The sequence below is a fragment of the Ptiloglossa arizonensis genome, chromosome 9 (assembly GCF_051014685.1).
Source record: "Ptiloglossa arizonensis isolate GNS036 chromosome 9, iyPtiAriz1_principal, whole genome shotgun sequence".
Classification (NCBI taxonomy): Eukaryota; Metazoa; Arthropoda; class Insecta; order Hymenoptera; family Colletidae; genus Ptiloglossa; species Ptiloglossa arizonensis.
This window is the reverse complement of record NC_135056.1, coordinates 2,199,396-2,221,896: the sequence shown is the minus strand read 5'-3', so window position 1 is coordinate 2,221,896 and position 22,501 is coordinate 2,199,396. Positions and strand designations below refer to the sequence as shown.

At 30.7% G+C, this 22,501-nt stretch overlaps 2 protein-coding genes and 2 long non-coding RNA genes across 26 annotated transcripts in view; 2 read left to right on the top strand and 2 right to left on the bottom strand.

Annotated features, from left to right (window-relative positions):
• The window catches only part of LOC143151614 (uncharacterized), a 42,556-nt gene extending 34,527 nt beyond the window's left edge, over positions 1–8,029 (bottom strand). For 2 of the 6 annotated variants that reach the window (XR_012993388.1, XR_012993387.1), the window contains exons 1-5: positions 6,467–8,026; positions 6,143–6,374; positions 3,916–4,498; positions 3,651–3,832; positions 279–461 (exon numbers count right to left, since the gene is read on the bottom strand). This is a non-coding gene — a long non-coding RNA (uncharacterized LOC143151614). Of the gene's footprint in view, positions 1–278; positions 462–3,650; positions 3,836–3,915; positions 4,499–6,142 lie in introns of all 6 variants that reach the window. The other 4 variants (XR_012993386.1, XR_012993391.1, XR_012993390.1 and 1 more) reach the window with 4 other exon arrangements.
• The window catches only part of Tsp66e (Tetraspanin 66E), a 112,058-nt gene that overhangs the window by 76,571 nt on the left and 12,986 nt on the right, over positions 1–22,501 (top strand). For 2 of the 5 annotated variants that reach the window (XM_076320923.1, XM_076320924.1), the window contains exons 4-9: positions 1,581–1,709; positions 1,783–1,857; positions 1,958–2,065; positions 2,233–2,397; positions 8,022–8,163; positions 8,219–11,134. In XM_076320923.1, the coding sequence (XP_076177038.1) occupies positions 1,581–1,709; positions 1,783–1,857; positions 1,958–2,065; positions 2,233–2,397; positions 8,022–8,163; positions 8,219–8,289 (690 nt within the window). In that variant the 3' untranslated portion in view covers positions 8,290–11,134. Of the gene's footprint in view, positions 1–1,580; positions 1,710–1,782; positions 1,858–1,957; positions 2,066–2,232; positions 2,398–8,021; positions 8,164–8,218; positions 11,135–22,501 lie in introns of those variants that run through there. The other 3 variants (XM_076320925.1, XM_076320927.1, XM_076320926.1) reach the window with 3 other exon arrangements.
• LOC143151617 (uncharacterized) lies at positions 8,034–14,218 on the bottom strand. 2 transcript variants are annotated; one of them, XR_012993393.1, is made up of 4 exons: positions 13,426–14,218; positions 11,388–11,564; positions 8,506–8,721; positions 8,034–8,433 (listed from the first exon to the last, which is right to left on the bottom strand). It is a non-coding gene; the product is annotated as an uncharacterized LOC143151617 (long non-coding RNA). The 2 variants fall into 2 exon arrangements; XR_012993394.1 differs by lacking the exon at positions 8,034–8,433 and having other exon boundaries at positions 8,480–8,721.
• On the top strand, positions 13,211–18,614 carry LOC143151611 (uncharacterized). 13 transcript variants are annotated; one of them, XM_076320948.1, is made up of 7 exons: positions 13,211–13,848; positions 14,199–14,258; positions 14,813–14,946; positions 17,292–17,351; positions 17,431–17,533; positions 17,796–17,927; positions 18,006–18,614. In XM_076320948.1, the coding sequence occupies exons 1-5, from the start codon at positions 13,731–13,733 to the stop codon at positions 17,440–17,442; spliced, it is 384 nt and encodes a 127-aa protein (XP_076177063.1). In that variant the 5' UTR covers positions 13,211–13,730; the 3' UTR covers positions 17,443–17,533; positions 17,796–17,927; positions 18,006–18,614. The 13 variants fall into 13 exon arrangements, with proteins under 13 accessions (XP_076177063.1, XP_076177062.1, XP_076177061.1 ...); XM_076320947.1 differs by having other exon boundaries at positions 17,639–17,927; XM_076320946.1 differs by having other exon boundaries at positions 17,611–17,927.

Below are 22,501 nucleotides of genomic sequence, written 5' to 3'. Positions count from 1 at the left end.
GCATCAGTACTATGTATATTGTTACATGATAAGAAATCAAAATGAGTTTGTGAAAAGGAAGCTGCAGACGTCTATTTTGCATTTTGGAATGTATTGTATGCATCTTCACCCATGTTTATATTCTAGTACTTAGATGCAGGTAGGCCTAACGGTGATTATTGGTGTTAGTAGTTTTGAGTTTTATTCAAGGAACGCTCTTTTTGTTCTACCTCTGCCTTCGCACTTCCTTTCACTATGATTAAGAATAAACAAATTAAATTAGAATTGTATTGTCGTACTTTATCAATGGAATGTGGAGGTCTGCATTATCAATCCTCTATGGTCTTCAATGTTCATATTTCAGAACTGATACAGCTTGAACTCAAATACAAAATAGTCCTCTGCATTTCAAACAGAGCTCCATTTAACAATGATAGATCGCTTTCCCCTTTGTTTCGTCCTTATCGTCCATGATCCAGAATCTGTATGAATTTACTATGTGTGCATTATTCATTATTAGATTAAAAATAAATGCTAGAGATTGTAAAAACTTATTAAGAGTATGTTAATTATAATTAGTCACTTTTTAAAATCATGCAGAAAAGATGATGTTGAATTATTTTAGAAATGAAGATAATGAGGTGATTGTATATAGTACACCTTGGAAATAAACAAAGTTCAATTAAAATTGAATTGTATATCCATATATTTTTATTTAATTCTTCGAAGAATGGTTACTTTAGAAGAATATTTTATTCTTGGATGAATATATAAACGTTAACACTTCTTAAGGTAATATAAAATGTTCTTCATTATGGGAAGACTATTCTAAAAATTAAATCTTTTAATGAAATGATACAACTGAAGTAGATAATTAAATTTTAGGAGCGCATTCAACTTATCTTAAAGATCAGTCTTCAAGAAGATATAAACACTGTTTGTTCAAGATGGGATTTAAGAATACTCGTTAAGTTATAAAGTGAAAAGACTGGTATTATTTTTTTTCTGTTAAAAGTAAACATTAATAACATTTATAGAGAATCAGAGGTTTTGGCTTGCCATTAAATGATTATATATACATCGTAGCAACTACGAAAATAATTAGTCTTTATGTAAAAGTTCTATAATTAAAATAGCGTTTATTAAGACAATTTACTCTAAAGATTGAATAGATTTCCGCTATATATGTATATGGTGAAACTAACAAATACTGCAAAGAAATTCAGAATCTCAATCGTGAAACCTTTCTTTACAGATAATGTCTTGCTAAAAGTACATTTAATTCGATCAATTATTAATTTATAGAGACTGGATTATTCTTATTCATTGTCAGTATGAGTAGCCGGAAACAAAACATGTTCGACACTTCTCGAAACATTGATGCAAGGTATGCATTATAACGAAAGGAAATCATTTTTAGCTGTTTCGTTAATAAAGTCGACAATAGTAGTTAGTATTTTGGAAAGGAAAGATTTTTGTAATAGATTTATATTTATATAATCATTTTTCGTCTTTAAAATAAGTTAAATACGTAATTAAAATTTGGTCACTTATTTTAGTTATTTTCTGTATAATGAGAAGATCAATTTACTTTGTTATAGAGTAAAACAGATGCAAATGTTATCAGAATTATATCATACATCTTGATTATGGCAGGAGCACTGACTTTTCTACTTAGTTTCCTAGGATACTGTGGGGCAATGTTTGAGTCTCGATGTCTACTCTGTATCGTAAGTATTCTTATAACATATCTCAAAAATGTTACACAACGTTCATAGCATACAATTGAATTTTTAATTGTAGTATGTTATTTTTATACTCCTGATTCTGGCTTTGGAGTGTGTTGCAGTGGGTTTAGCCTATGGACTTAGAAAAGATGTGAGACGTTTTCTTTTAAAACTGTTATTATATGTATTTGAAAAGATTAGAAACAAACGTTCATTATGAAAGCTTATAATACTTATTTCAATTATTGTAGGTAGAAGAGAACACGAAACAGTTTCTCAAGTTTACAATCACGTATTATGCCAGTAATACTGACAAAGAAGAAGCAATTACCGTTGCGTGGAATGGCATAATGAATCAGGTTATTAGGAATATTATTAACTGATCAATTAAGTATGCGCTTTGAAGACATTCAATGTATAGCATACTTCCTACAAAAATTCATATATTTAAACGAATAAATAAGTTTTGAATAGATTTATTAGCTAATAAGTATTTAAAATGCAATGCCATATTTTGTATTTTTAGTTTCACTGTTGTGGAGTAGAGAATTATTTGGACTTTCGAAAGAGTACAAATTGGATATCTGCTGACAAAGTCGTTCCTGAAACATGTTGTATAAAGGAAAACAATATTTTGAAGGATCCTTCGTGTCCTATCAGCCCTACTTCCAGTAATTCTTATTATAAGAAGGTTAGAGAGTTCTAAGGAAATAATCTAGTCTGTAGTCACCGTGGTACTTAATAAGATTAAAAAAGCAGAATAGTAGTTTCTCTTGAAGATGATTTTTTCAACTCGAACAATTCGAACTATATGCGAACTGAATGTGACGCTATGATTACACAGGGTGTCGAACTTTAATCCATAAATTCGAATTACTTGTAAACTACTCGCTGTAAAAAAAAATGGTTCACATAAAGATTGAATGGTTTTTAGGGAGACCATAATTTGCCGTAATTAATTTTTCTTTAGATGGACGCGTAGAGGTCATATGAAGGTAACATTCGATTTCTTAAATGGAATCATATAATTTTTAATGTACAAATGCTCGTTATATTCTACAAAAAAGTATCATCCTGTTTATTAAATGTTGAAAAATATTGTAAAATGGCATTAACACATCTATTTGAACTTACATTTTCTGGATTAACAGTGGCCAAATTTTTTGCACTTCTTATTACGTCATGTGCAGTTGATTGAGGAATATTATGATTTCGACTAATTTAACGTATACTATTGTGTGAATTCGATGCTATGTGTCTAAAATGACTAAGCTTGATACTTTTTTCGAATATAATTTTGCTGCTGTATAATAATAATTATCTTTTCTTAGAACTGCAAACATGTCGACGATTTCAAGATAGAAAATAATCACTCCACAACGTTGTTTTTTAATCACGACCACATTGTTTATTCTTCACGTTACCCACAAGATAATAGATTTGCATAATTCCATTTAAGAAAACGTATACCATCTTTGTATGATCTCTACGCATCCATGTACAGAAAAACTTATTACAGCAGATTATGTCCTTCTCGAAACCATTTAATTCCTGTTTAAACCATTTTTTATACAGCTGGTAGTTTATGAATAATTCAAATTTACAGATAACAATTGGATACTCTGTATATAGTTCTAATTGTTTTTTATCTACCAATTGTTATCGTGATGCATTCTGAATCATTAATTTTATATTTCAATGAAACGTAAGAAATGATTTCATATTCAACATAGAAAATCAACTACAAGAGAAGCCATTTCTCTCCTTCCGTAATTACGTTAAAGTTAGAAAATACATATAATAAAGTAATAAGTTTATAATATAATCTTAATAACAATAAGTTTCATCTAATTCTTTTCGAGTTACAGGGTTCCGTTAGATATACTTGTTACATAATTATATGTTATACTCACACAATCACATACATTAATATAGAATACCTACTTTCTTTTCTTTTAACCTGTCATCACATCGATCAGTACATATGCATCCGGCTACTGTTAGATTAATAGCAATTTCGTGCGATATATAACTGCCGCTAATAGCGCGACCATCATTTTATTTGAGAAATCAATCAAGTGATTGCAGAACAGTGTTAACGACAGCTGTATTTCACGAAGTCACTTCTACTGAAAACATAATCGTTGTCACTGTTTACTCTTGCTATATATCTTCTTCTGATTTCTTTCTTTCTTTCTATCTTTCTCACCTTTCTTTCATCCTTTAATAATTTTTCATCTTTTATAATTCCATCTGCTTCTTCCAATATTTTGATTTTCCTCTCTCCGTTCTTCAATCTCTCCTCCTGCATATCAATCTAGTATGTGATTCCACACGTAATTTTTCTGACCACATACTTCACGTTCCTTTCTTTCTTCACCCATCTGCCTCTTATCGCCTCTTATCGCATTTTTTAAGCTGTATTTCGGAATTCCGATTGTAAGTTTCCCTTTCCTTCTTTCTTTTAAGTACTTTGGTGATATTTATTTCTCCATATAAGATATTATGTCTACCCTTCCTTATTCAAGTTTCTATTTTCTGTTCTTGTACATCTTTATCTCTTTGTCCCAACTTCACTTTTACATTTTATCCACTCTGCCTGTTTTTCTTTATTGCTGCTACACACCTTTGTTCATAGCATTTTTCTATTGGTTCTAGCATTTATTTCTTCTCAAAGTCACATAATCAACACGCTCTCACCGTTCTCCTCCTTGCTTTCATTTTAAATCTCTCTTTACTTCGTCTCTCAAAATTCCCAGTTCCACTATAAGTCCTCTTATAAGTATATTGGGCTATTGTAAATAAATTAACAAACAATATGATTTTTAATTAATCAGAATTTTTTTGCACAGTTAATTAATAATCCAAGAAAAAAATGATATTATTCTAAATATTTGCCTTTTTGCAGTAATAAAAGTTTCGAAAAGACGTGGACAATCAGTTGTCACTGGATGTATGAACTCTAAGATTATTTTATCAGAAATTATTTTTGCCAGAACTCTCTTTCAGATAATCTGAAGGAGAATGGTAGAAAGTGATCAAATTCTAAATAGTTCCGTCGCTTGAAATTTTATTATGACATCATTCTGTAGGCTTTCGAAATGACAAAAGCACAATCATTTGTAAAAAATATGATGGGAAAGTTATTTAAAAAAAGCAAATACAGAGGAAGATGCTTAAAGTAAAAAATTGGAAATCGTTAATTTCATATGATCATATCTTTAAAATGAGTGCGCGAAATTCAAATATTAAAACGCTGTTTTGTAGATAAATCTAGTGAAAATATCAATTAACGATTATACAAAGTAATAAGCCAAAATAATTAATAGATAACGTTATACGTATTCGAAGAAATATGTTTATAATAAATTGTAATATAACTTAGTTCTCCAACAAAAGGTAATATATTGAACGCAAAAAATAATTGTTATGTTTAGTTCACTTCTTCCTTAGATGTTAGCTCCTTAATAAAATAATCATAAATGACGATATATTTAGCGCAGTCATTCAGCATAGTTAAACAGGCTAGTGAATCCTGACTCATGAAAAAAGTCAAATATACTGTACAGTATATGTAATTAACTGAAAAATAAAATAATCTACAATACTCTATTACAGATTTTAAAATCGATTGTGCTTTATTAAAAGCTACAGTTAAATCATTACGTACGTTACGTCTTAATGCTGTTACTTATATAGTGTCACAATATTGTAGTTTTCTGGATTTGCTCTACGTCAAACTTCCATTTATTCAAGCTTGGCAAGGATGCGCGATCAAATTATAATATTATAAATATTTTGAAAGTACTACTTATTTGAAGTTTGACCAAAAATGGAATTGAAAATGCACTTAATTTATAGCAACATCTTACAACTATTTTAAAGCTTTTACAACAACAAAAAATGCACATACTTGTCAATATTTGGTCTTGCCATCTTTCTTATCTATAATTACCTGAACACGTCTACATATATAATAAAAACTTTAAAATAGTTGTAAGATGTTGTTGTGAATATAATAATACATTTTTAAACAAATTAAAGTATCGTTTTAACACGTTGAACGCCATGATGGTCACTGGTGACCGGCGCTTCAAAATTCTAACAATTCTTTAAAGCGTTTACAAGACATGAACTCTAATGTAAACTTTGAAATAGCATTACTCTCGTTAATGATACTATGAAATAACAAGCACATTGACAAATTATCGAATATTTATACTTTTTACACTACGGTTTGAACAAGTATCATGGACATCCTTAAGTATGGAAAACTGGCGTAGCGGTCAACGTGTTAAGACTATTTTCAATTCCATTCTTGATCAAACTTCAAATAAATAGTAGTTTCAAAATGTTCGTAATAAATTGATCGTACATTGTAGATCATCTGAAGGAGAGGATAATGAAATATGATAATTATTTTTTGTGTTCAGTACATTGCCTTTATGCTCCACCATCTTTCTTTCTGAAGGGTTGCACGAAGGATAGTCGTTAATTCTAATTTTACCACTATCTGCGGTCTCTCCAGGCTCCTTCTGTGACATTACATCATGTTCACAGGAGGCCATAGCCATTCAGTTTCTCTCGCTGCCGACCATAGCTCTCACCACGTGAAAAAACGAGAGGTCTTCACCAAATTACCCTTACTGGGATATGACGCTCACCTGTCTAAGAAGAGTGTATCTTCAGAGTGTGGTATCGAAAGGAGTGATTCTACATGAAAAAATAAATTGAAATTTTACAGTGGCAGTTTTACGTACGTAGTTCCATTTTTGAATAAATCAGTGTTAAGAATTCGTGGAGTACGTGTACACTGAATTATGTTATAGGCTAGTCTTTGTTGCGTTTGAACTTATAAACAGTACGAATGCCATTGTTTATTACCATATCTAATTCAAAAAGTAATTTTATTTAAACGTTTATCACTTAATATTTACGATAGAATAAGAAATCAGAACAGCAATTTAAATAGCATAGTGATATTCTTCAGATGTAGGCATTAATTAAATCATATGAAAGTGCACGCATACTTTATTAATATTTAAGATCGATTTATTCGAAAATACAAGTCCGTACAAAACAAGGCATTCTACATTTTCAACTTATTTTTTCATGAGAGTCATCCTCTTTTGCCTTGTACCATCGATTCATTCTTGTTACATTGAAAACGCAGTATTATTTTAGCGCGAATGTGATATCATATTTTTTTTGTATAATTTATGACAAAATTTATTTGCATTTTTAAAATATTAGTAAATAATCGGTAACAGAGATTGTTTTGCTATATTGCAAACATGTTTTAATAATTTATTTTAGGTAGGAAAACTACTTTTTCATTGTCATCTATCGTATCGTACGAATCAAATGTTCGAACGATTTTATTTCATCGCATAAACGGCTTATGCCAAACTTATGCAAGGATTGTTTCGGAGTGAAATCATCTTCTAAATTACTAATGTACCTTGTTGGAAACGTAATATGGGAAGATAATATGAATTTTCTCTCATAACTCTAGTTATTTGATGAGTTTATGGATAATGGAGACTTATCTTTAGTGTTGATTAAACTTGTAGTTTTTGCGGAGGCTAAGTATTAATCAGTTCTTTCCCATGGTGTTCCTAAATTGTTCAGTTTGACTCGGGTGTGTTGCGACTTTTCTAAGCGTCTAGATATTTTCTTAACACGAGATACTTGACCTGACTTACATGGACCTCAGTATTCATATAAATAAATTATAATATCTATAATAAATTATTAAAATATGCTTACAGAATAATACGAAAATAGAAGAAAATAGTACGAGAAATAGATGTTTTCAATACAGAATGATAAGCAACAAACATCGTTTTCTTCGTTTGCACGTAGAGTAATCATACACGTAGTATTTCTATTCTGATGACTGTTATACACATCGTTCTTTTCATATCCATTTTTTGTTCTATAATCATTACAATATCACCCGTATATGTTAAAGAAGATGTACATCTTCGATCACCTATTTTCACTTATCCCTAACTTTCCTCTTCGAATCTCTCTTCCTCACATTTGTCATAAAGTTGTTAAAAGTGTACAAATCGCACAATCCTGTTTAATTCCTCTCTCAGTTTTGAAACGCTTTACCTTTCTCTTGCCAATTTTTACTATACACTTAGTCTCCACATATATTATCATTATTATTTCATAAATCTAGCGATAAATTCAATTAATATAAAATACAATTAAATTAATATAAAATACAAATTACATTACCCGTATAATGTTAAATATTGTTAAAACTCTACAGAATATTAGTTAAAAGTAATATAAATATTACAGGGTTGTTACGAAGTAATAATCAGGACAATTGAAGAGAACGCGGCGATAGTGATCAGCATTACGGCAGGACTAGCATTTATTGAAATTCTAGTGATTATTATGGCTCTACATCTAGCTTGCTGTTACTGGCGACCACAACACGGTAGGCTTACATTTGTCTCTAATGACTACTAATCAATGAAAACAATTTTTTGTAGAAAAATTTGAACACTACGTTTGTGTATTTAATCAGAAAATGAAAAATGATCAAAAGAACTTCTTTCTCTAGTGACAAAGAATGTCTAGAAAAATTAATATATTCACGACGCCATGAACTTTGGTGGATTACTGGATGATGTTCTCATTTGCTGGCATTAGCAGATAGGTCATTGCTTAATGTTCCTATCTGCTAACGTACCTCATGGATGAGTCACTGTCGGCAAAAATATTCAGAATGACAATACAACCACACATAATATGATAATTAGAAATTTATTATAATTACAATTTTAAAAATTGAAAATACGAAGTCTGTCCAGAAGGTATTCTAGTTTATGCTGTAGTAGGAGAAAGAGTTAATCTTTTTTAATAGCAATGATGTCCCATTCAAAGTACTCTTCTTTGGATGTCAGAAAGGCTTCTTTCAGCAATCCTCCCACTTCCAAAAGCAATGCCTACAGTTGTCTCGTCGCTTTCCGTTTCATGTCCTCAAATCTTGTTTCTTTTAAAGGTTTTTCAATTATACTGATATAAACCATAAATAATCAGACGCATTTAAAGTATTTAAATTATGCTTAATGATTTATTTGAAATAGTTTGAAATTGAATTTGGTACCGATATGTGGTATTGATATTTATACATATTGTTCAAAGTGTGTACCTCGTGCCTCTATACATGCAAGTATGTAGATCTGCTTCTATTAACTACATCCACTTAATAACGATATTTTTGAAAATAAAATATTTTATTTACTTAAAAGAATGTACTTTTAAAAATAAAATATTTCATTTGCTTGAAGGAATGTACTTTTAAAAATAAAATATTTTATTTGTTGTAAAAAGTTTTTAAGATAATATTTCAAATAGTAATTTATTTGAAAAACGCTGAAGATATTTGTGTCGTAGTTCGAAATATTTTATTCATATAATTTATTGCCAGCAAGTAAAATATTTTTGCTTTACTAAATCGTAGTGTAAAACATATTTGTTTTGGTAATCTAAAAGAAACAAAGTACTTTTCCTCTACATTATAAACATACATTTAATATACTTCTTCAATGAATACTTCTATATTTTTATATTAAGAATCTTTAATAAGATTCAAGAAATCATAATATTTGCAAGAAATATGCTCCATTTGTGTATGTTTATCAACATAGCAAAATAAACACCGGTTCTATCAGGATAGTATGGACTCAACAGTTTGTGGTTGACATTCAATAACGTAACTATTGTTAGGAAGTTATGCCTGTTTGTAGTTAAATATAACTGTAAAATAATTAATACTATAAATGAAGAAGAAAATGTAGTTGCACAGAAAGGTATCAAGGAGAAAATTTCATTCATCTTAAATGGGACGTATTTCTCTATTCAAGACCAAAATTCAAGTGGTTCATAATGTGTTTATTTGCCTCCATATCTCTAGTTATTCTATTTATATAGTTATATGTTACTATTTCTTCAATCACATATATGTGGAAAAATTACTCATAATAGTATCTAATGTCACTGACAACATATTACATTGTCATTGAAATGGATGAGGTTTCCTCTAATCTATGTAATTACCATAATTTCTTATATCCATTATAGGTACTCATATTTCCATAGAATGAAATACTTGTTTTTGTATTATCAAAGGAAATTTACATTCAACATCTAATTTTTTACTTCACCTATGTGTTAATCATACAGATATCATGATTGCGTATAATAATCATAAACGTTCTCGCGAAAGTGTAACGAAGAAACTAAAAAATGGAAATGTTGTAAATGAACAAATAGTTGTAAAGAAGAAATGTGCTACTCAAGAAAAGGCAAATGTTTTAGTGCTTAATTACAAATGTGCACATGGCAAACCTTTTACAACAAAATTTATAATGGAGTTTAAAGAATTAGTTTCTGAACTAAGTAAATTAAAATCAGAAATAAAATGTATGTGTCGAAAAAATCTGGTTTTGAAAATAAATACAAAATATAAAAATATGATACAAAGCGTAACAGAAAATTTAGAACAGATAAAATACGTTTGTACTACCATTAACATATAGTCTTCCTTTGAAAGAAGTTTTCTTGGTATGACAATACATTGGATAGATTGAAATCTTAAATGACAGTTAAAGGCGATTGCCTGTTTAAGGTTTGAATATCTTCATACATACAATCGAATTGCATTAATCATGAATATACATAAGCAATTTCATTTAAGTCTAAATAAAGTAATATGTACTGTTATGGATAATAGAAGTAAGTTTATTAAAATTTTCAAACAATTTAATTATAACATTCAGCCGCTTCAAACTGACAAAAAAGAATTGAAATATGTGGAAAAAGATGGAACATTACATTTTTGAATTGTAAGAAATATTTTAAGTGCAGCAAATAACACAGATAAATAATATACTTTACCTAAGCATCATGGATGTTGTAAATACATTGAGTTTAATTGCTGCTAGAAGCTCAAATAAAGTATACGAAGAAGATTTGTGTTATAAAAATGTGTATCAGTCTACTATGTCAAAATGTTCAGCTTTATAGAACAAAACTAATCGATCTGGATTGAAAGCAATTGAAAAATATCACAATATTATTGACCAATCGTCAAAAACACCATACCCAGTGCAATGGAATACCATATACGATAGTATAAAAGAATTTCTGAATGTAGAATCAAAATTATCGGAAGTAAATGAAACTGAGTATACCATCATTTACTTTTACTGACATTGAATTTCTAAAAAAATTTGAGCATTGTATGCGGTCAATTGCATATGCTTTGGATAAATTACAAGGTGATAGTGTTCTTCTGGGTGATATCTATCCTTGGATTCAATGATAAAAATTTTGAGCAATGTACTTTATTACATGCGAATAGCTATATTTAAAAAGAAAATAAATTTCGTTTGCAAATGTGATTTCTACGTTAATCATTTTCACAATTTATTTTCAGGTTAAGAACTATAGGAGTATTCTGTTTTATACTTTAGTTATAAAAATAAAAAATAGTTTATTTTCTGTTTTAGATTATCAAAATAAAATATTTTATTTATTGAAATATTATGTCCTATTTGAAATACTGTTTTATTTGAATTGTGAAGAATCCATTATTTAAAATAGTATTTCAAATATTTTTTCTATAAGTATTCCTCAACTCTGGTTGGGGCTTACCTAGATGTCCAGATGAAACGCACGTGGACGAAAATTTTCCCTTTCTATTCCTGTGGTCAGGCGGTCTCCCGTCTCTCCATGATTGCCAATCCTGTGCTATTTTTCCCCGCTTCAGCATCTTTCATACTGGCAATCAGGACTAGGAAGGGGTCGAAGTGCGAGGGAACAAACTAGCAACTAGACAAATTCAAACATACCTTCAAACCGTAACCATCTAAGTATTAGTGTAGTCCCTTCCTACAAAGTCCGTCTTAACAATTTATTTACACAAATTCAATTAGACATGTAAAAACGCACAGCACTACAATATAATTTCAAAGATTGTACGTTGCAATAAAAAGGAATGAATGCGCGAGAGAATAGAAAGTGCGAGAAAAGTGCGGGAGGAGTTAGTCTAGCGAGGATTATGAAAACATCGTGAGCGAGAAAGTTTGTGTGACGTTAATTTTCATTTTAAATAAACTTATTATTAATATTAAAAAAGTTTCTTTACTTCTCATATATCCAAACCTTTATTCACGTATGGTTTAAAAAGATATCCCTACAATGGTAACTTATTATACAGAAAATTGCAACATCTACCTCTATTGTTTTATAGATAGATTTCTAATCTTTAATTAATATTATACAAATGTTTGATAATCGAGTGAATTTTACTTCTTGAAGATAGCGTAAATAATGAAAGAAAATAAAGTACATTTCTGGCATTTAATGTTCTTTTATTATCGTAAACGCAAAGATACCGCTTAAACCCAAAAGATTTGTTCAGTTTATAAAAATGATGCAGTTGCTGAAAGTACCGTTTGATAATGGCTTTTTCAATTTAAAGCCGATAATTATCGTTTTGAGGATACCGAATATTTCGAGACACAATTCATAGTTAATAATATCGATATAAAGATATTTATTGAAAATAATCTACAGTATACTACAAGAGAGATCGCAGACATGTTAAAAATATAAAAAACTATGATATCTGCCCATTTAAGAAGAATTGGATATATTAATTGTTACAACGTTTGGTTGTTGCACGCATTAACAGACAAAAGTTTGACGGACAAAGTAGTTTCCTTTTAATTTTTAGTAAAAGTTTAATACAAATGTAGAATAGTAATGGTTTTAGTAGACAAAGAGATATAATAAGAAGTATGCTTACTATCCATGCTGTTAAAACTTAACAATTTAATAAAAAGTCTGTATTTTATATATCTCAAACTTTCGCCTTTATAATTTTAACTTTACCAACACCGTATAAAATTTTAATGAAATTATAGACACTTTGAGAAACGTTCCTTTTAGAAGGAACTATTTACATATATGGGTACGCTAGGAATTGCCCGATCGAGCAACAAATTGGACATGCCTGCTTTAGACGTAAACACCTGATAGTGGCGAGAGTTTCGAAGAAATCGTTAGCTTCGTGAATGTGTTAATAACGTTTCTCTGAAAAGTGTAATAAAAACATTCTTTTAGCTCGTAATGTATTGTCGATCTTGACAAACTTACAACAGCAATGTTTGCTTTTTCAAGAATTAGAATAGTAGAATTACGTTATACGAATTTAATAATTATACACTTAATTTAACAAGAATGTAATACCTTCTATAAAATTAATTTCTCGTGCTAATATAAATTAAAAAGTTGCTAACCATTTTGTAATGGTTCAGCTGAAGTTTTTATTCGGATAAGTATGCATTGATACATGTTTCTCGTGTGTAAATACTCGTATCTTGGAAAATATTCTGTTAGGTTTGTCGATGCATCTGCAGATAGCATAGATTTTAATTTTGGTTCACGGTTCAGTCGCTCTTGATCGTCCTGTACGAGGCACGTACAATACGAAGTACAGTTGTCTCATTAGAGATAGTAAAAGCAAAAGTAATATGTATTATACAATTACTCTCGCACGAAATTTTTATTAAGTTATGGACATAATACGCTTTAATCGTATGGAAAATTAAAAGAAAAGAGGAGAAGTGTGAAAAAAGTTATAAAGTGTTTAACAAGAAAAATATATGAAAATGATAATATCGCTTACTGTAAGTAATATCTGGAGGCAAATAATAGTTTTTAGAGGCAAAAACAATCTTAAGCCGAATTAAGTTATTTTCACATAATCCATCATAATAATCGCTTTCTTTGATCTTCTGTGTGTAAGTAATGGTGTTCTAGAATAGGTGTTCACGATTTGATCGTCACTTTTTCAATATTTGCTGAACAGTGTTGCGTCAGTTGCATTATATTGCATTTGTCTCGCTTTGTCATAGAAACAATTAAAGCGTGCTACTGCAATCGCATTATTAAAACATTTTTTAATTATTTGATGTGCATATCGCAAGTGCAATGGATACATTAAGTGAAAGTGACACAAGTTTTAACGACAGTCTCAATAAAAGCAAAAAACGATCGATTAGAAGTGATAAATGGGAAAAAAGTAGAAGAAAAGGAAATCGTACGCAAGGTTAAAGTTATATCAGATATAAAAATAAAACAGTTCGCGGAAAAAAATTTAAGTGTATCGGTAAATGTTGCTTCGAAAAATGTCACGAACAATTTCCCAGAAGCATTCAGAAAGATAAATTTCTAAGTTTGTATAATTTAAGTGATAGAGAAAAAGACACTTATTTAATGACTTGCGTCGAAAGACGTTAATATTTATCATAATAATGGAATACCATATGTCGTTTGTCGCCTAACTGTGGCGATCGTTCCGAAGATCGTCTATATTTGAAAAATTCTGTTTTTTTTTTTCATTGACATAAATTTTTCAATATTGACACATTTGATGTAATTATAATATTATAATTGTAGGGACAGATTTTCGCGACCGAATCGCGCGAAGTTCGGGCGGCGAATTAGCGACTGTTTTCGGTAAGTCGATAAACAAATAGCAGAGTTTGAATTGAACCAGCGACCGATACGAACGTGCGTTGACCGGTATCGCAAAAGTTGGAAAGAAATTTCTCGAAATTTCTCTTTTTTCCTTTTTGTATGTATCGTGACCTTGCGCAGATCCGATATTTCGTCGTTAAACGAAGGGGAATACACATTTATATCCTGAGAAAAACAAATTAATTCAATAAACAATATTTTTCCTCACATAATAAATTTATATTTTATTTAAAATGAATTAGATATTGAATTTCAAGCAATATGCAGTACTTGGTTTAGAAAAGTTATATGCTATCGAAAATCGTGGCAAACATTTTAATCGTTCTGATCGTACTTCGAATGAAACCTGGTCGATGATAGAGAACCATTGGTCTTCCATTTTGAACAAAAATCCCATTACTGTAAAAAAAAGACCGAAAAAGATATTTCATTAATTTCAATCTTTCTGTTCGTTTATTGTATGAATTATTTAAAGAATATTATATCGGAAGAGCAGAACAAAATCTTACTTTAAGTTACAATACTTATTACAGATATTTTTGGAAGAATTCTGAATATGCTTTCCGGTCTCCAGGAAATGATGTTTGCGACTTTTGTACTAAATGTGAAACTTCGAACAGACCCTAATGACAACTGCAAGTCATCTTTTCACGATCATTTAGAGAAGGTTGTTGAATATAGAGGGTGTCGAAAAAAATATATATCGCAAAACATAAAGAAGCTACACACTATAGCTACACTCAATGATGACAGCAAATTTACTTAAAACACAATATGCAATAACATTTTAATGATCGAATTTGACTACGCTCAAAATTTAACAGTACCAAAATTAAATGTTAATTCCCAATATTATGAAAGATCACTATGGTCATACGCATTTAACGTTCACTGTTTTTAACGACAGTGATAGCAAAATGTACTGTCATTTAGAATGCGATGGTACTAAAAATGCTAATTCTACAGTTTTTTGTATGATTTTATTAAAAACAAGTTATCTGATGATAAAAAATTTTAAAAATAGTTTTTTTTTTTGACTCAGCAGGTAGACAAAATAAAAATTTATAAATGGTCAGACTTTGCATTTAGTTAGCAGAAACCATGCACATTGAAATTATTCATATTTTTCTGGTTCGTGGGCATAGCTACTGTCATTTGATCATATACATAAATCTCGACACAATAACGTCTTTATGGTTTTTAAAAGAAAATCTCGAATAGCACCTAAAAAATTGATCTCTAGACTAGAATACCCTGTTAATTGCTAGCTTAATTAGTTACTTGTAGCTTTATTATTACTAGTAGCTGTACATAAAATATAGAATGTTCCAGATATCCGCATTAGAAATTCAGATCTAAAGTCAGTAAAAATTTTACCTAGAAATCAGGCATCGCTTGTCTTCGGCTCGTGATACGAATCAATATTTGATCCTATTTGAAATATCAAAATTGCTACCACATTTGAATTAAAGAAATAGAAATTAAATTGTCAGTGATCTTTAAAGGACTTAAGTAACAACTTTTACTTCGGAGGTACCGAAAAGGAAAGTGAGAGAAATACAGTATAGACCGTGAACGAGATAGAGCAACAGTGAGGGAGCTATACATCGTTCAACGAGACGAGGCGGAAGATATGGTAGCTGTACATAATTGACTCGTGAGTAGGCCAGAGTCGACACAGAATTTTAGGGAATCCTAAATATTTAGAAAGAAGAAACTACATTAATGTGGAAATATTCATAGACAATACAAATATATATATAAATAATTAAAGAAATAAGAGTACACACACACGCACATGCACATAAAAGTAGATTGTAAAAAACTTTTTTACATTCTGAATTCAGTTTATTGATTGTACATTTAAAATTGCATAAAATTTAACCCGTGTCTGAATCTGAAGTATCAGAATCATTTATATTTATAATAAATGATTTTAAAGTATTTTTGATAGTACCATCTAATTCTCAACATTTATTTTCCACGTTAGTGATAAAATGATTTATACACTTGTTCAAAGCATCAATTGCTACTGCATTTACTGCCTCATGAAATAAATTTTTTATATAGGCAAATGTAAAATGAATATTTCTTGTGTCCATATCAATTCTATGGGGTTCAGTTCGCAATGATAAGGCGGGAGCCTTGGTACAGTTACATTTGTTATTTTCCCAATTTCGTCAACTGTATAAACCTTATTTACATCTTGTTTAACAATTTGCATCATTTGTATTTTTAGCATTTCTTCTGTGTATGCAGTATTTCTACCTTGTAACCATTACTATATCTCATTATCCATTACAATAACAGCATTATGTTCAATTTTATCCACAACTTTGAAAAATCATTCTTCAAAATGTGTGAAATCTATTTTATCTTGATAATTCAAAGAACTGTGATAATTCACAGTTCTTTGTATTCAAAAGCCCACAAAGCACCATTTACGAAGCCATTTGCGTTGTCAATATGCGTAATAATTAATCGCTTCCCTTTATCACTCGGATTTTTTAATTCGCAACACTTTGAGTTGTATGTAAGGACTCTCAGTGAATATTTATTACAAATTCGTTCCTGATCCGGCTTAACTGCTGCTGCAACGTCGATCACATGAATTTTTAATTTATTTTTTCTGCCTCGTCTCGTTGGGCAAAGTATATGCATATACATTTGTATATTGAGGGTGGCCCTTATTTTACTCAAAAATTGTGACATTAGACGAAAAAGTGATCTGGTATAATTTTAAGTTAATTAGACGTCGGTAACCCGTGTCTCATTTCAGTTAAAATTTAGGAATTTTAGCAATTCTATGTCAATTTCTGAAATGACTTTGTATGCTACTTTATTATTAAAGATTAATTAATGTTTGTACAATAATAACATTTATACACAACTCGTATCTGCAACAATGTTATTTATAAACAAATTTAAATAATTTATTAAAAAATTTAGCTTATACTGGCAAATAATGCTATAGCTTAGGCATCTAATTTGTGCAAGTATTAAATATTCCAGATTTTTACTATTGAAAATCTTTCTAATGGAAGAACTTTTTCATATCAACAGTGTTCCAGGGTAACGTTTTATGATATTATCAGCTAAAGTTGTTGTTAACTAAATGTGACCAACATTAAACATAGCAGTCCTTTTTCAGTTTGATTTGTGAGCTTAATGTTCGAATCGTGGAGTTTAGTTCGAAAATATAATGAAATCAGAAAAATGGAAAGCAGAAGTGCTAATGGAATATTTTCAGTGAGGTATGATGAAAGTCAAATTATTGGCTCCAAATTACCAAGTAATGGACAAATTTTACGTGTCCTACTTTATAATATAGATAAACTGAAATTATAACTCCATTTAAGTGTTGTGTTAGTGCGATAAAGGAAGTGGAATTCTGTTTTAAATAAAATACACATACCTATAAAAGACCCGCATCATGGCATTGATACATTGCCTTTCCGATATTGCTCATTAAATATAATTAAAATTGAATAAGATAAACTGTTTTCATTAAACCAGAGAAGAAAAAGTTGACCAGGACAAGTGATTGAAAATGATAGAAATTTAATGGAGAAAGAGAAGCGAAAAGCAATTCGACTTCAGCAAGAAGAGTTTTAAAGAGAAAATTGTAAATCACGACGGAAATATAAGGTATATTACATTTTTTAAGTATTTTTTGTCGATCAACATTAATTTGTGTTTTTTATTTTTGTTTCATTTGCATTACAGAAGATATGGAATGACAGTCGTCATCAAGTAGTATAGCAGAAAATATTGTAAGTGATTATGTGGATATTTCATATGTGCCTAAATCGTTTGATGAACCTGGCTCAAGTAACCTAAAAGACCAAGAAGAAAGAAAGAAGTTATGACTGTAAAGCTTGATGCAACTCTAAATAATTGCAAAATAAGTGGTCGTGATGCAGTTCGCATTATAACTGCTACTCCTGAAGTTTTATATTACAATTTAGATGAGCTCATCATTAATTGTACTTTAATTCAACGTTACCGCCATCGTTTCTGCGCAGAACGCACTAAAAAACTACGTGAAACTTTTCAATTAAATTCACTACTAACAACTACTATTCATTGGGATTTAAAAATGTTACCATCCACAACAAATACCGAATACACAGATAGATTGCCAGCCGTAATTACATATGACAACATGGAAAAACTTTTGAGTGTTCTTCGATCCCAAACAGTAAGGAATGGAACAAACATCGGCAATCTATAGTTCAATAAATGATTAGGATTTAACAGACAAGTTACAAACATTGTATTGTAACATCACATCTTTAAACACGGACCAATTTAAAGGAACTTGTATTATCTATCAGAGCAAATGAGAGGACGAGGTTTATTGTATCTGCCTTGTCACCTTCACACATATGAAATAATTTTAAGAAGCGTGTTTGAGGAAAAACTTTTCAAGTCATCCGATTCTGACATACTTTTGTTTAAAAAATTTAGAAAACCTTGGCCTAATATTAATAAATTAAATTTAAAATCTAGTTGTCGAGATAATTATGTTCATGAAAAGCTTCAGAATATACGAGAAAAGTTAGACTTCTGTTTATATAATATAGATCAAAAACAACCAAGAGAAAGTTATAAAGAATTTCTAGTGTTAACGGTAGTTTTTCTTGGTGATCCATTTCACTACATCAGATGGATGGTTACGGCAATTTACTTGCTTAAAATATACTTGTTTCGCCAAAAATTTTATTGTATATATTAGATGGTCGCTGTCTTATATCCTACTACTCGTAGGATATTGTTCTAGCCAGCCACTTATGAAATTAGCACAGCAGTACTACGCCGAGAGGCAGCTAGGCCCCAAAAGGGCTCCATACCGAGCCACCGAATAGACTATGCCTGTATAGAGACAGGGAACTTAGTTGCTGGGACCTTGCAGTTTGGAGAGGAGCTGATCCAGGGCACCAATATTCCTCTCAAATCGCGGGGCCAAACGGCCAAAATGAGCCTCAAAACGCTTGTAGCTGCTGAAGATCAGTATCAAATAATTCATCTGGGGTCCACCTTGACACATCTACCTGAATCAGAGGAGTGGTAGATCCCAACGAAATACATGTATCGCTAGCATTTCGGTTTTATGGAGCATCACCTTCGAGCCAATTCCCTTGATCCATTTGATGATATGTCGGGCACTGTTCTTGATTCACCGGACGAACCTAACGCAATGGCCCCTAGCACGGACCCCTGTGGAACTTTGACGTACACTTCATTCCATCCTGTACACCTACTCGGATACTCTATTCACCTGTTGTGGAAGTAGTCCTCGACCTAATTGCTTCCCAGGGTAGGATATTAAAGTATTGGTGATGTAAGGAAACCACCAATGTCACCTCATTTTGAAAAACAGTCGAGGCTGAGGGGGATCGGACGCAACGAATTGACCGTCTCTCCTGGAACCTGAACTGGCACTCGATCAGATCTGCCATGATAGGAGTCCAACGATGTGGGCTGCCAACACCCTTTTAAATAAATTACTTGCATTGTTGAGAAGATAAATAACACGAGTTGACCATGGACCGGATTTCTCCCTCTCTTAACCCTTTGCGGACGGGACGGTTCAAAGTGAACCGTACCGTGGTGCCGAGCTCCTGCCGCGATAGTTATTTAAAATTGCCAGCGCATATTTCTGCTTAACCTCGGCCATCGACATGCATTTAGGTGGGACACATATATGCGTTTCTCGGCTCTATCAACTGTTTTCCCTAAACGCATATATGTGTTCTTCGGCCAATTTGATGATTTGCGTAAAACGCATATATGCGGCACTCGTCCGCGAAGGGTTAATCCTATTCCTTTTCAATCGCTTACGAGATATACATATGCAATTTTCAATTAACAAAGATCTTATGCATTTTAATAAATTCACGGACAAACCAGATGTTAATAGCATTTTAAATTTACGCTTCCGTAATGCTTGTCATCTCTACTTTCAGTTTTACTTGAACAATCGACTGTGAGAGACATGTGTCGGATTGCTCCTGAATGTGACTAGTAAGTGTAGTGACGGCTATCCTCCACCGATAATATCAACATGGCTCAGGCCGTTAAGCCTCTAAAAATAATTGCAAAGGCAATAAATATACTATTAAAAGAGCTCTAAATGTGCTAAACTATTTGAGCTTACTGAATAGTGGTTATTAAAGAAGAAGAAAGTGATTATTAAACAGCAGATAATGATAAAAATGATAATTTAAAGGAAGTTACAATAGAACCACCTATTCATTAACTGTTCAGTTGAAGGTAAAATAAACTGTAAAATGTTATAATTGGAAAGGTAACCATCCAATCAGCTACAAAGGTTGTAAAGTTGGGAAATAGCTCCAAAGAAAATTTCTCTCAACGTTATAGAGTAAACCATACTCACAATAAAATGTACAGCTTAATAAGACAAAAATTAATTTAGAAATAAATACACATTATGTATATAATACAAGTGGAAAAAATACTAACTTCATACACTCATAAGGTTATGCACAGGCAACTACTAATTTAACATTACCAATCAAATAAAATCTAATTACCAATAACAAGGAAAATATAGAAATTAAAGAACTCTTAAAACAGTCCTTTAAAATATCAGATATGCTAACAAAAAGTGAAAATCGAACAAACCACACTAGACAACAAACACAGCAATTTACACAATATGCTATAACTACTCACAAACACATTAACGAAGATATAAAAATGGCTAATCTACAAATAGCATTCTGGATTTCTAATGGATTTCAACAAAGTGTCTTTAAAACAAAACAACCTTCATCTTGCATGAGAACAACATTGATTTATAATACTTCTTGTTTCAGAAATGCATCTCATTATAAAAAGCTACATTATAATTCCATAGTATAATATATCTGACATGAAACATCTATCAGAAAAACAATGTGGAAGTAATGCAATAATAATAAAAAATGAAGAAATCAAACATTGTTTACATAGTAAATTTAATCAAAAATACATCCAAACAACTACAATCATAATACAAACCGATAATAATGCATTTCAAGTTTCAGCCATATATACACCACCAAAATATAAAGCGGATTAATCAATTAGCCGCAAAAGCATACGAAATATCGATAGATAGAAGGCTAAAAAGATAGCATCTCTCAGACTTTGTAACTGAATAATAAAATATATACAACTATTTTGTTGTGACATTTCAATGGAGACTATCACACACGTGCTATACAACACATGTCAAAAGAATTTACTAAATATCCATCGGACAAATTGTAAAGCCATAATTACATATATTAAAAAATCTACATTTTTGACCTGTATAAAAAAAGCTGCGCAAATTTAACATCAATTGAATGTGTTTCCCTCACAGTCATCCAAGATTTCTGTTGTTCTAGAATTTGTGGTTGGTTTTTACTGGCATTTTTATGTAATACATAGGCTTTAAGATCTATATTAGATTAAAGGCATACTACTAAAAGGAAATAATCTGGTGAATGTTTGTCGCAAACCCTATGAATTATTCTGTACCTATTTTGTTCCATTCTAAAATTCCTATTTTTCTTGCAATTTTAAGATTGAAGAATTACATTATGCATATTTTGAGTTAAATCTCAATTGGATGAGATGTTTTTTGTCCAATGTAATAATTGACATGTGCCATACGCCAAACTAATCTTGTACAACTGATGAATAAGGAGGTTGTAAATTGTACACAATGTACAATAACATAGTATATTTAAACTTAACGTAATATAATGTAAGCAAAACTTGGGAAGGTAATAACGAAAGTAGATGACTGCCTAGCAATTGAATTAGAGGTGATTTCATTAGATTTTGTGCCTACACTTACTAGTTGAACTTCGACAGCTCCTAATTGGTAGAAGAGTTGGAACTAATAATAAAATTTGAGAGTGATTAGTACAGAATTAAAGGTTTAGGAAAATATACAGACTGTAAGAAGAAGCCATGGGAGAAATATAGGATGGTAATCACTGAAAGGGAAATACAAATGCGTTCATAATCTTTTTATGATCTGATGTCGCTGATACTTGTCAATATGGATAATAAATATAATGAGAAATAAAAATACAATAAGAAATAGAAAAGTTTTTAGTTTGTATTAGTAACTGACGTACTGATGTGCGTGATACTTCTATTTGATGTTCAAATAGTTGGTTTTTAAATTTACAGTTGACAGCTGCTTGAGCTAAAGAGATACA

Coding starts and splice junctions, on each gene's coding strand:
- LOC143151611 (XM_076320937.1), top strand. CDS start 13,731: ATGGATACATTAAGTGAAAGTGACACAAGTTTTAACGACAGTCTCAAT. Junction 13,849..14,198: donor AAAAGGAAATCGTACGCAAG/GTTAAAGTTATA, acceptor TTATAATTGTAG/GGACAGATTTTCGCGACCGA. Junction 14,259..14,812: donor CGAATTAGCGACTGTTTTCG/GTAAGTCGATAA, acceptor TACTTATTACAG/ATATTTTTGGAAGAATTCTG.